General features: G+C 42.6%; 1 protein-coding gene across 1 annotated transcript in view; it reads left to right on the top strand.

The window, feature by feature from the left end:
• The window catches only part of LOC149440549 (vomeronasal type-2 receptor 26-like), a gene marked incomplete at its 5' end in the record, with an annotated part of 45,244 nt that overhangs the window by 29,316 nt on the left and 2,378 nt on the right, over positions 1-13,550 (top strand). The window contains one exon of the mRNA XM_089658492.1: positions 2,451-2,574. Within this exon, the coding sequence (XP_089514618.1) occupies positions 2,451-2,574 (124 nt within the window). The remainder of the gene's footprint in view (positions 1-2,450; positions 2,575-13,550) is intronic.

Below are 13,550 nucleotides of genomic sequence, written 5' to 3'. Positions count from 1 at the left end.
CCGTCCTGACATTTGGGGGGATATCTGTACTGTCCTGACATTTGGGGGATATCTGTACCGTCCTGACATTTGGGGGATATCTGTACCGTCCTGACATTTGGGGGATATCTGTACTGTCCTGACATTTGAGGGATATCTGTCCTGTCCTGACATTTGGGGGATATCTGTCCTGTCCTAACATTTGGGGGATATCTGTATTGTGCTAACATTTGGGGGGATATCTGTCCCATCCTGACATTTGGGGGATATCTGTACTGTCCTGACATTTGGGGGATATCTGTACCGTCCTGACATTTGGGGGATATCTGTACCGTCCTGACATTTGGGGGATATCTGTACTGTCCTGACATTTGGGGGATATCTGTACTGTCCTGACATTTGGGGGATATCTGTACTGTCCTGACATTTGGGGGATATCTGTCCTGACATTTGGGGGATATCTGTCCTGTCCTGACATTTGGGGGATATCTGTACCTTCCTGACATTTGGGGGATATCTGTACTGACATTTGGGGGATATCTGTACCGTCCTGACATTTGGGGGATATCTGTACTGTCCTGACATTTGGGGGATATCTGTCCTGACATTTGGGGGATATCTGTCCTGTCCTGACATTTGGGGGATATCTGTACCGTCCTGACATTTGGGGGATATCTGTCCTGACATTTGGGGGATATCTGTACCGTCCTGACATTTGGGGGATATCTGTACCGTCCTGACATTTGGGGGATATCTGTCCTGACATTTGGGGGGATATCTGTACCGTCCTGACATTTGGGGGGATATCTGTACTGTCCTGACATTTGGGGGATATCTGTACCGTCCTGACATTTGGGGGATATCTGTACCGTCCTGACATTTGGGGGATATCTGTACTGTCCTGACATTTGAGGGATATCTGTCCTGTCCTGACATTTGGGGGATATCTGTCCTGTCCTAACATTTGGGGGATATCTGTATTGTGCTAACATTTGGGGGGATATCTGTCCCATCCTGACATTTGGGGGATATCTATACTGTCCTGACATTTGGGGGATATCTGTACCGTCCTGAAATTTGGGGGATATCTGTATTGTCCTGACATTTGGGGGATATCTGTACTGTCCTTACATTTGGGGGATATCTGTCCTATCCTGACATTTGGGGGATATCTGTACCGTCCTTACATTTGTTTTCACAATTTATTTTACATCCTGTCACCAGTGCAGTACAGCGTCATCATATAACTGACATGGCGGTGATCAGGGACACTAACAGGCGACAGTACGAAAAAAAAAAAATATTTGTAATTTTTTTTATTACATTTGTTCTCTTTATTTAACATTTTTTTTTCATATTGCACTATGACCAAAGTAGTATAATGTTACCATAGTAATATTGTACTACTATGGGGAAGTGATCAGTATTTTCAAGTGTTCATTTAACCGTAGGCCAGGCGGCAAGTGGTTAAAAGTTTCAGATACACTCACATCAAGAAGTGTCACAGACGACACTGGCATACATCACATAAAACAATGCTGGTAATGGGTTTGCTCCGGTCATAATCTGACATTGGGAGCTCACCCATACGTGGTGACGTCACCTATAAGACCCCACCCTATGAGTTTCGTCATCCGATGTCTTCCAGGAATGGAAGGATTAATTTTATAAGCCTCTTTTCTGCCGCATGTAGAGCTGTCAAGGGAGGCAAGTTGTGTAAGCTCTTTTGGCATAGAGTCCACGATGGGTTTATAATCATGCCAAAATCCTTCATCTGATTTATATTGAATGTATATCCCTTAATAATGGATGTCTACCATTTTCCAGACATACGGGTAGTGTCCCATGGAAGAAAAATATATCTGAAATATATTTTAAAAATATTCTTCCCAAATATATTGCCATTTATTTGAAATGCTACAATTTTGGCCATATTCTCTCTCTCTGTATATATATATATATATATATATATATATATATACACACATATATAAAATATGTTATTTATATATTACAAAATATACGAAAAATATTTTTTAAAATATATATTTTTTAAATATTTTCTTCAGATATTTTTAACAAATAAATATATTTTAAATATATTTGTAAATGCATTCCAAAAATGTAGATTAAATGTATTTTTAAAGACATACAGTACATTTGAACATGTATTTTTAAAAATATTTTTTCATATATCTTGTAATAAAAATGCATTTCAACATACAGTATGTATATATATATATATATATATATATATATATTTTTTTTTTTTTTTTTTTTTTTTAATATATTGAGTATGGACAAAATTGTGATATTTCAAATATCATAATATAATATATTTGGGAATAAAATTTTAAAAATACATCTCAAATATATTTTTCTTCCATGCGGGGAACCTAGGTCATATAGCCTCATGAGATATGATGGACCTTTAAAAGAAAAATAATAATAATGATAATATCTGATTTCAGGTTCCGGTAGCTCGATGCTCAGATCCCTGCTTACCTGGGAGCAGAAAAAAGTTTGGCTCTACAATGTACAGATGTTGCTACGAGTGCGTCTCGTGTTCTGAAGGAGAGATATCCAACATTTCCGGTACAGTTTGTATTTGTTAGTAAGCTTTTGCTGGATTGGGAAGACGATATCGCTGTGGTCACAGTGTATGAATGAGACGTATGAAGTACATCTCTGTAATGTGAGCACATTTCTCATCTTTTGTCCTTTTAACCCCTCCCCCTACAGAGGATTCCCTCCCCTTCCTGACCAGGCCATTTTTTGCGTTACTTTAACTGACAACTGTGCGGTTATGCAATGCTGCACCCAAATGAAAACAAAGTCATTTTTCCCCACGAATAGAGCATTCTTTTGGTGATATTTGATCTCTGTGCATTTTTTCTTTTTGGCGCTATAAACAAAAAAACACTGACAAGTTTGAGAAAAAATATATTTTTTTATCTTTTTGCTATCCATTATACATGGAGATCATATCCCCCTTATGTATTATACATGGAGATCATATCCCCCCTTATGTATTATACATGGAGATCATACCCCCCCCCTTATGTATTATACATGGAGATCATATCCCCCCTTATGTGTTATACATGGAGATCATATCCCCCCTTATGTATTATACATGGAGATCATATCCCCCCCTTATGTATTATACATGGAGATCATATCCCCCCTTATGTATTATACATGGAGATCATATCCCCCTTATGTATTATACATGGAGATCATATCCCCCCCTTATGTATTATACATGGAGATCATATCCCCCTTATGTATTATACATGGTGATCATATCCCCCTTATGTATTATACATGGAGATCATATCCCCCCTTATGTATTATACATGGAGATCATATCCCCCCTTATGTATTATACATGGAGATCATATCCCCCCTTATGTATTATACATGGAGATCATATCCCCCTTATGTATTATACATGGAGATCATATCCCCCCTTATGTATTATACATGGAGATCATATCCCCCCTTATGTATTATACATGGAGATCATATCCCCCCTTATGTATTATACATGGTGATCATACCCCCCCTTATGTATTATACATGGAGATCATATCCCCCTTATGTATTATACATGGAGATCATATCCCCCCTTATGTATTATACATGGAGATCATATCCCCCCTCTTATGTATTATACATGGAGATCATATCCCCCCTTATGTATTATACATGGAGATCATATCCCCCCTTATGTATTATACATGGAGATCATATCCCCCCCCCCCCTTATGTATTATACATGGAGATCATATCCCCCCCTTATGTATTATACATGGTGATCATATCCCCCCTTATGTATTATACATGGAGATCATATCCCCCCTTATGTATTATACATGGAGATCATATCCCCCCTTATGTATTATACATGGAGATCATATCCCCCCTTATGTATTATACATGGAGATCATATCCCCCCTTATGTATTATTCATGGAGATCATATCCCCCCTTATGTATTATTCATGGAGATCATATCCCCCCCACTACTTTATGAATATGATCTCTTTTCTATCCATTTACATTCAGATTTTTCCAGCCCATAGACTTTACCTTACACATTAGCCGAGTGTGGGGAACTGTGTGAAATGCTTTTGTAATATCCAAGTATACCACGTCCACCGCCACCCCTCTGTCCAAGTATACCACATCCACCGTCCCCCCTCATTCCAAGAATACCACGTCTACAGCCACCCCTCTGTCCAAGTATACCACGTCCACCGCCACCCCTCTGTCCATGTATACCACGTCCACCGCCACCCCTCTGTCCAAGTATACCACGTCCACCGCCACCCCTCTGTCCAAGTATACCACGTCCACCGCCACCCCTCTGTCCAAGTATACCACGTCCACCGCCACCCTTCTGTCCAAGTATACCACGTCCACCGCCACCCCTCTGTCCGAGTATACCACGTCCACCGCCACCCCTCTGTCCGAGTATACCACGTCCACCGCCACCCCTCTGTCCAAGTATACCACGTCCACCGCCACCCCTCTGTCCAAGTATACCACATCTACCACCACCCCTCTGTCCAAGTATACCACGTACATCACCACCCCTCTGTCCAAGTATACCACATCCACCGCCACCCCTCTGTCCAAGTATACCACATCCACCGCCACCCTCTGTCCAAGTATACCACGTCCACCGCCACCCCTCTGTCCAAGTATACCACGTCCACAGCCACCCCTCTGCCCATGTATACCACGTCCACCGCCACCCCTCTGTCCAAGTATACCACATCCACCGCCACCCCTCTGCCCATGTATACCACGTCCACCGCCACCCCTCTGTCCAAGTATACCACATCCACCGCCACCCCTCTGTCCAAGTATACGAGATCCACACACATCAGTCAATGACAGACTGTGTGCTGGAGGTCCCTTTTCTGTCACCTTTTTTCTCTTGATGTCAGCAAAACTTGTCAAATGTGACTCCTGCTTATAGCAGAGGAAGGGGGCAGCAGACAGAAATGACACTCAGTGCTCTGGAATGATACAAGTACAAACTATTAGAGGGATATGCTTTGTACATATTCCTTGTCTAAGGTTTGCAACCACTTTACAGCTCATCATCCATTAATCTTGCAATTTATTTAAATACCTTGATTTCATGTGTGAATAATTATCACTGCTTTGATTTCTTTATGCTTTTACAATGCAATGATTGTACAAGACAATAGCAGAAATAGAAAGTCTTACCTCTGCCAACAACTCTGAAATACAAAGATGGATCAGGTCTTTTAGGGGTATACAGGTGCTGGACACTTCCAGCATCTCTCTGTACACTGGAATGCACATTTCTGATATATTGGGACTTTTTTCTTCAACTTTATATCACTTTTAAATATATAATTTCCCCGGATGTTTATTTTTTTGTGTGGATTTTTGTCATTTTTGTATTTTAGCGCTACAAAATGTGTTTATGTGTTACATTTCTGTTGTGGTTAAGTAACTCATACTGAGTTTTGCAATTTTGGAAAGTTGTAAGTGAACCAGATCAGGTTCAGTTTGTGGGAGGTTGGGCGATAAAAGCTGGAAGTCTTTGAACACCTAATTTAGCTATGAACTCCATGTAGGCTTCAGGGCTAATCAGCAATCCACTCTAAACACATGTGGAACTAGGAACTGTCAATGGGGACATCCCCCCCAAAGTTCAAAACAAAATATCGTCCAGCAGTAGAGGGGTCTTTTTATGCCATATAGATGATGTCCATCTCATTGACCACAATCCAATGATGGTTCCCCATCACACTATCAACGCTAAATGACATCCCCTGACTGCTGTATTTAAATAGATAGCTGGGGGTCCTAGGTGAGGTCATTGGCTGTATGCAGCCATGACCATGTTTGATCAATGGAAATTCCCAGGATCCTCAGCTGCATTGTTTGCATTCTATCAGCAGGGGATGAGGTAAGGTGAACCAGATAATGCAATGATGTTTGTTTGGCTGTTCACAAAAATGCAAATAAGTTGAGTTCAGGTCAAATATGAGTTTGAGCCCAAATCTCATCCCTAATTCTGGACATCTCAACCATAGTTGACATGTTATGAACAAAAGTAAACCATTTCTTCTTACTTTTTTAATGAAGGATTAATTTTAATGAAAATAAAATTATAATAATTTGGGGTTCTTAATATTTTATTTTTTAGGTTCCTATGTTTTCTTACATACCCCGATCAACCATCACCTTATAGCTACCTATCTAATGTTGAGCAAGTCCCTTTTTAGCCACTAAAACAGCCCTGACCAATTGAAGCATGGATACCACTAGACCTCTGAAGGTACGCTATGGTATCTGGCACCAAGCCATTAGAAGCAGACCCTTTAGGTCCTGTAAATTGTGAGATGGGGCCTCCAGGCTTGTTTTTTTCAGGACATCCCACAGATGCTTCATTGGATTGAAATGTGGAGAATTTGGGGCCAAGACAACACCTGAAACTTGTTCATGAACCATGCAGTGTGGCAGGACACATTATCCTGCTGAAAGAGGCCACTGCCATCAGAGAATACCATTTCCATGAATGGATGTACTTGGTCAGCAACAATGTTTTGGTAGTTGGAGCATGTGAAGTAACATCCACGTGAACGGCAGGACCTGAGGATTCCCAGAAGGACGCTGCCTAAAGTATCACACTGCTTTTGTTGGCTTGATTTTTCCTATACTGAATTATGGTGCAATCTCTTCCCTAGGTAAGCAACGCACACGCACCCAGTCATCCACATGATGTAAAAGACAATGCGATTCATCAAACCAGGACACGTTCTTCCATTGCTCCATGGTCCAGTTCTGATGCCCACGTGTCCATTGTAGGTACTTTTGGCTGTGGACACGGGTCAGCATGGGCACCCTGACCGGTCTGCAGCTAAGTGCAAAATGCAATTCCCATTTTTTCTGTTTTCAGCAGATCAACCTCAGAGACAATATGTTTACCTGCTGCTTAATATATCCCACCAACGTTCAGATGCCATAGTAATAGGATAATCAATGGCATTCATGTTACCCATCAGTGGTCATAATGTTATAGCTGATAGGTGTATGTTATGAAATACATTTTTAAATTTTAAAAATTCTTTCATATTTTTTTTTTGTTTTAAAAATAATTATATTGGGAGTGTGTGGTTAGCTTCTGAAGCCAGTGGTGTATTTAGGTTTTGTGCTGCCCTGGGCAACAGAAAAATTGTATTCCCCCACAGACACCGGCCAACACCCCCCTCCCCCCTCCCGCGGAGAGAGCTGGACATTGACCAACAACACCCCTGCCCCCCATATATAGATAGAAAAAAGACACTTATCTTCAGAGCTCCGGACATCCCTGGGAACGAGAGTCAGGCTCTACTTACACCACCAAGCAGCCTGCAGCCTCTCTCAGATCCCACCTGGTTCCCATCTTGCATGTCCCTTCTTCCATCTCTTCTTCTGAGGAGAGGTGCTGCCCCCCTGAAAACTGACACGCTAGGCAAGTGCCTTGTTTGTCTTGTGGTAAATACACCCGTCTGAAGCTCAACATTGAGGATCCGGTGGGCAGCAGGACACTAGAGTGGCTCACAGATAATTCTGATTCTTTCAAAGTGGTCTGCTTTCCCAGCATCCAGCCAACATCTCCACGAAGAGGAAGGCCAATAGTAAAACCCATAAGCCAACTGTCTTTTTCACCTTGCAGTCACAGCAGCACAGACAAGATGGTGCCAGCACCACGCTCTCTCCGTCAGACTCCCACCCATCCTCCTCTATGTCTCAGGCACATTCACTGCACAGTGCTGCTCCACAATCCTTCTCCCCAGGCTCTTATACTCCTCACTTAGGGAGACCAGAGAAGGTACTTTTCAGGCTGGAAGATCAGAGCAACTCACCAGAAGAGGTAAGCTCCATGTATGGCTCTCAGGAAGATATCAGGGATCGACCAGGCTCCGTTAACTATTTCCTCCCCACCATGTTCCAACCAGTCCTAGACAAAACATTGAAGGACATGCTGGTTTCCTTCAGGCACTCCTTACAGGCAGACATGATGACATGCACACATAAATTTAGCGCATAATTACATGTTCTAGGGGATAGAATCAACCACATTGAAGGCAAAATGGGGGACAATGCTTCCATCATTAACAAGTTGATTGATGCGAATGATGGGCGCGAGAATGAACAGGAGTGGACGAAAGCAAAACTGGCTGATCTTCAGGCCAGACGCAAGCTCAATAACATCAAAATCAAGGGCATACCTGAAACGGAGCAGCAATCCGATTTAGTAGACACATTAATGAGTTGCTAACTTCCTTACTCCGTGATGTAGTTCCAGCTGAACTCATAATGGAAAGTCCACCCTCTTCCGAAACCGTCTCACTTACCAGATCACGTGCCTAAAGATGTTATCTCACATACAGTATTTATTTATACCATGTAAAGGAGCAGCTTCTACTCAAAACCCTTGGTCTATCACCGTTACAGGAACCTTACGCAGACCTTCAGTTCTTCAGTGATCTGTTACAATACACTTTGCAAAAGTGTAAAAACCTCGACACCACCACTAAGGCACCATAGAGCCATGGTATCAACTACAAGTGGGGACACCCAGCTAAAATTCTCATCTATAAAGATGATTCTACTAACGTAATCAACTCTTTGTCCAAAGGACCTTATCTGTTGAAAGATTGGAACATCATACCTAATGCGCCTTCCTCTTCCAATCCAGCTAAACGCCTCTAATAAACTGGATCCTGGAGGGTGCCAGGTATCCCATAAATCTGCTCCCAGACCATGATAAACTTGCCACTTCTGCAACTTACCATCAGTTTCTACATCATTCCTTCGGCCACACCAAGGCCTTGGTTAACTGGACTTACCCATCCTTCTCCTGTGCGGCACAGTGTTGCACACGTATCATAATGATCCACTCTTTTATATGTTTGTTGACCCACTGTTATGGGTTTTTTTAAGCATTATTCTCTTTTTCAGGAGCATCACAGCACTTCCTACCCATTAGCTAACTACGGGTGGTATGACCCGCTCTTGGATCTCTAAAGTCTTAGAATGTGTAATCTTTATTGTGTTTCACATCAGCTGTCATTATGACCCTGCCTCATGAGTATCAACTTCCTGTCCATAAAGGCCAAAGGGTTAAATCATCCTGTTAAAAAGGGCATCCTTATGGAGAGAGGCCTACATTTATAAATGTGACATGCTATCATCCAAGAAACCCATTTCCACCAGGCACCCCCTTCCAGATGCACTCATAAAGTGTTTCAGCATATTTTCACCACCAACATGATGGCAAAGAAAGGTGTTATGGCTGCTATAAAAGACTTTGTCTCCTTTACTTTACATGAGCAAATCTCAGACACAGCAAGCCGATTTCCTAATCTTGTCTGTGATCTACACAATACACTATTGTGGATGTATAAGCACCTAGTACCCACCATTTGAAATTTTTTGCATCAATTTCTGCCCTGGCCAGGAAACGCAAGCCCTACTGATTTGTGGGGACTTTAACTTACCTTGTGACCCCAAAGTGGATTCTTCAGTTCCTCTTAGGTACCCACAGTCATCTCTCCAGACTCTTCTCCATAGGACTTATTTGAGGCTTGGCTTTGTCTCCATGCTGAGGCTTGGCTTTGTCTCCATGCTAACGAAAGGGACTTTTTTTTTCTGCCAGCCATCATTCATATTCAGAAGATATTTTTCAGACAGACAAATGGCTTCTTCAAAATGTTTCTGCAACATCCATTACCACCATTACGTGGTCTGACCATGCCTCAATCTCCTTACAGATTCGGGACTCTGAATCTATCCTATCCACATGTTTATGGTGCTCCAGCTCACACCCGATTCAAGCCAAGAACTCCAGAGAAGCAATAAAGAAACACTTAAATGAATACTTTGAAAATAATGCATTATCTGTAGATAACCCTTTTATGGTATGAAATGCCCACCAGGTCATTCATTAGAGGTACAGTATATTCATTCTGCTGGGTGCGAGGGAAAAGAGGAAAAAGCAGCAGCATATAGACAATCTACTCTCTGAAATCAGATCCCTGAAGACACAAAATAAGTTTAAGACTCAGCAACCCCCGTGTTCTCAACTTAGTTCAGCTCTGGCATGATCTTAGATTATGCACTATTGCATCATTTTGAGAGAACTCCTAGGAGATTTAAAAATTACCTACTACGCAATAGGACATGGAAACCTTTAGCTAAACAGCTGCAGAAACCTCAATACAAATGAAAAATCCTGTATATTCACCACCAGTTCAATCAAATGAAACTATTCAACCCAAAAGCCTCCTCGTGGCACCGGCGGCTTAGTGTCAACGGCGTCCCAGGTCCACCTGACGCGTTTCGTGCGCACGCACTTCTTCAGAGGTGGAACAAGGGCACCCCTTGAACAAGGGCACCCCGGCGGCCATCTTTAAATTCCAAGGGGTCAGTGTATTCATGCATACCTGTCTACACCCGTTTTATTGTGCACCTATGTTTTTATAATAAAAGCCTATCTACTACACTATGAGCACTTCCCTGTGTTCCCTGTGAGGAGCTTCCTCAACTTTTACAGCCCCAAGGGATCTCCTGGTCATCTTCAGTGAAGGGGGAAGGCTTACTCTGATTGGCATCGTTCTGACTTGCTGGACCACTCTTTCACCACAAGAGGGCGCAGGACGTCTATCCTTTCCAGCTATCTATTTGACCAGATCTGAGTGCAGAAGGGGATCCTACAGGATATATGTACACATGCGTATAATTTTACGCTATCTGGTTAGTGTAAATTTTTACCATCTGCACTAGGAACACGGAGCACTTTTTTTCACTGGACTGTGTCTTATCATCACCTTTCTTCTCAAGCGCTGCATTTTTATATACATATCTGGCAAAGGTCCTCACAACTGTACATACTCACTGCACATAGGAGGTTATGCTTGCCCCCAGCAACAGTGTCTACTCTAGTGCCATAGCCCTGTGGCAACCCTGGGAGGATTGGTTCACCAACAACAAGATTTTCTGAAAACTGTCATGAGCTCATTTATATGCTTATCATTGGCTGTCTCATCTAAAAAAATGAGATTCTGTTCTCTGCTGGTTTCCTATTTCTGTGTATATCATATCACATACTTTTGTATATTGGATCCGACATATTCCTGCTCTGCTTTGTTGTATTTTGGCTTGTAGTGCTCAAAAAATCTTATAAGTATTAACCTTCCTGGCGGTAATCCTGAGTGTGTCTCGGGATTAAATTCGGTACCAAAAGTGGTAACCCCGAGCAACACTTTGGGATTACACTGCAGCGATCCCTCAAGCCTTACCCTGTCCCATGATCCCGCGAGGTCCTCCTGATGTGTCCTCTGGCCGATGTCCTCCCAATGTGTCCTCTGGCTGATGTCCTCCAGCCGATGTCCTCCAGCCATGTCCTTTGACCGATTGTCCTCCGGCCATGTCCTTTGACCGATTGTCCTCCGGCCATGTCCTTTGACCGATTGTCCTCCGGCCATGTCCTTTCACTGATTGTCCTCCGGCCATGTCCTTTCACTGATTGTCCTCTGGCCATGTCCTTTCACTGATTGTCCTCCGGCCATGTCCTTTCACTGATTGTCCTCCGGCCATGTCCGCCGGTATCAGTCTTCCGGGTTCCGTTCCCTGCGAGCATCGGGACGCAAGGGGGCAGAACTGGCGGGCGATTCAAAAAAGTAAAAATATGACATGCATACAATGCATTGCAATCTGTTAGGATTCTATTATTGTATCCAACCTGCACTTTTACCGTTCTTTTTGCCTGGAAACTCGAGAACGTCCATGGTGTCCAAAAAGCGTCCCTTTAGGTCAGACGCGGTTTTAGACCGGCTAGAGAACAGCGATAGTAAATCAGAACCACTTGCAGAATTGAGTGATAATGATTGGTGGGGGAAATTCCTCATCAGACACTGAAAACGATTCTGCGACTGAGCTCAGCGATGGGCCAACTTGGCGCTCTATTTCACATTTCAGTGTTTTTGGTTTGATGACATTATGGAATTAAATGTATGATTATATTATTATTTTTTAATTATTTATTATATTATAATTGATGATTTCATGTTTCAAACTTTATTATACCCGGGATGTTTACTAGACTCTTGTTCGGACAGATTTAAGTGAGTTATTCCTGAGAATTACAGGCCTCCAATATTAAACAACAAATTTCCATGCAAAACAATGTATCGCTTTGACATTCAAAAGTATTGATTAGTTACACCACTGCGGAGGTTAATGAAATAAAAAATCAATATATTGAATGACTATATACATTTAAAAAAACACTCTTTTTTTAGTATTGGATGGAATATAGAAGGTTTAGACACAAGTATTTGTTTCTGTGTCCTCATTGTGGAGAGTCACCCCTGTATTTGTTATGATGACCGCTGGGCCATGCCACATATGCGTGGTATCTGCTAGGAAGATACTCCCACTTCAGACAGGGGAATCCTGTCCCTCCTGGGGTCAAATCCTTCCACATAGAGAAAGAAGGGAGGAGGGGTGGGAGGTAGGGCAGGACCAAAACATCTTGCCCGCCTGCAGCGGCACCTCCACATCCACTCTCCATTTGGACATCCACATGCTTACCACCAGGTGGAAGGGGATTACTTACCACCATGTAAGATGGGGGAATCTTCCAGTCTTGCACTACCACATGGATCAGCCCTGAATGCAGTCTATAATCCACACCATCAACATACATTAATGTGAGTCTATATGTAATGCAGCCTATACACAGAAACAAAGGAAAAGTTGGGAAATTTGTACATGATTTTAATGACCAGTTTGTAATCCTCGCTCACCCAGAAAATCCTTCCTTCTTTATTTCTAAGTTCCTTTTTTAATGAATAAGTCCCCCTGGCAAGCCCCCCCCCCCCATGTTGAGGGCATGTGGCCTGGTATAGTTCAGGAGGGGACCGCACTCTCACCCCCTCCTTTCTTGGCCAGTCAGGCTGCATGCTCAGAAGCGGGGTAATTGTACGTAGTTTTCTTCATTCCTGGGGTATGACAGATTCAGCCCCTATTGATTTCAGTGGGAGTTCAGGTTCGACACTTTGTCAGATATAAATACATGTACTGTGATGTGGGGGGTGTTTAGCTCTGTGGTAGATTTTCAAGTGAGTTCACGCCAGTCAGGAACCATATTTCAGGGCTCGGTAGCCCACTTTTATTGAAAGGAAAGGCAAAAACCCAACATAAGGTTTCCAACGCAGGGGTTCTTCTCCAGTAACATTGAGAGACAGTGAGAGCTGTGAGAATGTGGAATAGACTCCCTCCAGAGTTGGTTGTGGCCAGCTCAGTGGATTGCTGTAGGAAAGTCCTGGATTCTTTCTTGGATACACAGAATATAACTGGATATAACATTTATAGGGAAAGTTGATCCAGGGAATATCCGATTGCCTCTCGGGGGATCAGGAAGGAATGTTTTCCCTGCAGGAGCAGACTGGATCGTGCTTTGCTGGGTTTTTTTGCCTTCCTCTGGATCAACTGTGGGTGTAGGATTATAACTTTTTTTTTTTTTTTAATGGT

Source organism: Staurois parvus, unplaced genomic scaffold, assembly GCF_062004578.1.
Source record: "Staurois parvus isolate SC_StPar_1 unplaced genomic scaffold, SC_StPar_1.0 ptg001076l, whole genome shotgun sequence".
Classification (NCBI taxonomy): Eukaryota; Metazoa; Chordata; class Amphibia; order Anura; family Ranidae; genus Staurois; species Staurois parvus.
The sequence above is the reverse complement of the archived record's forward strand: the minus strand, read 5'-3'. Positions and strand labels throughout refer to the sequence as shown.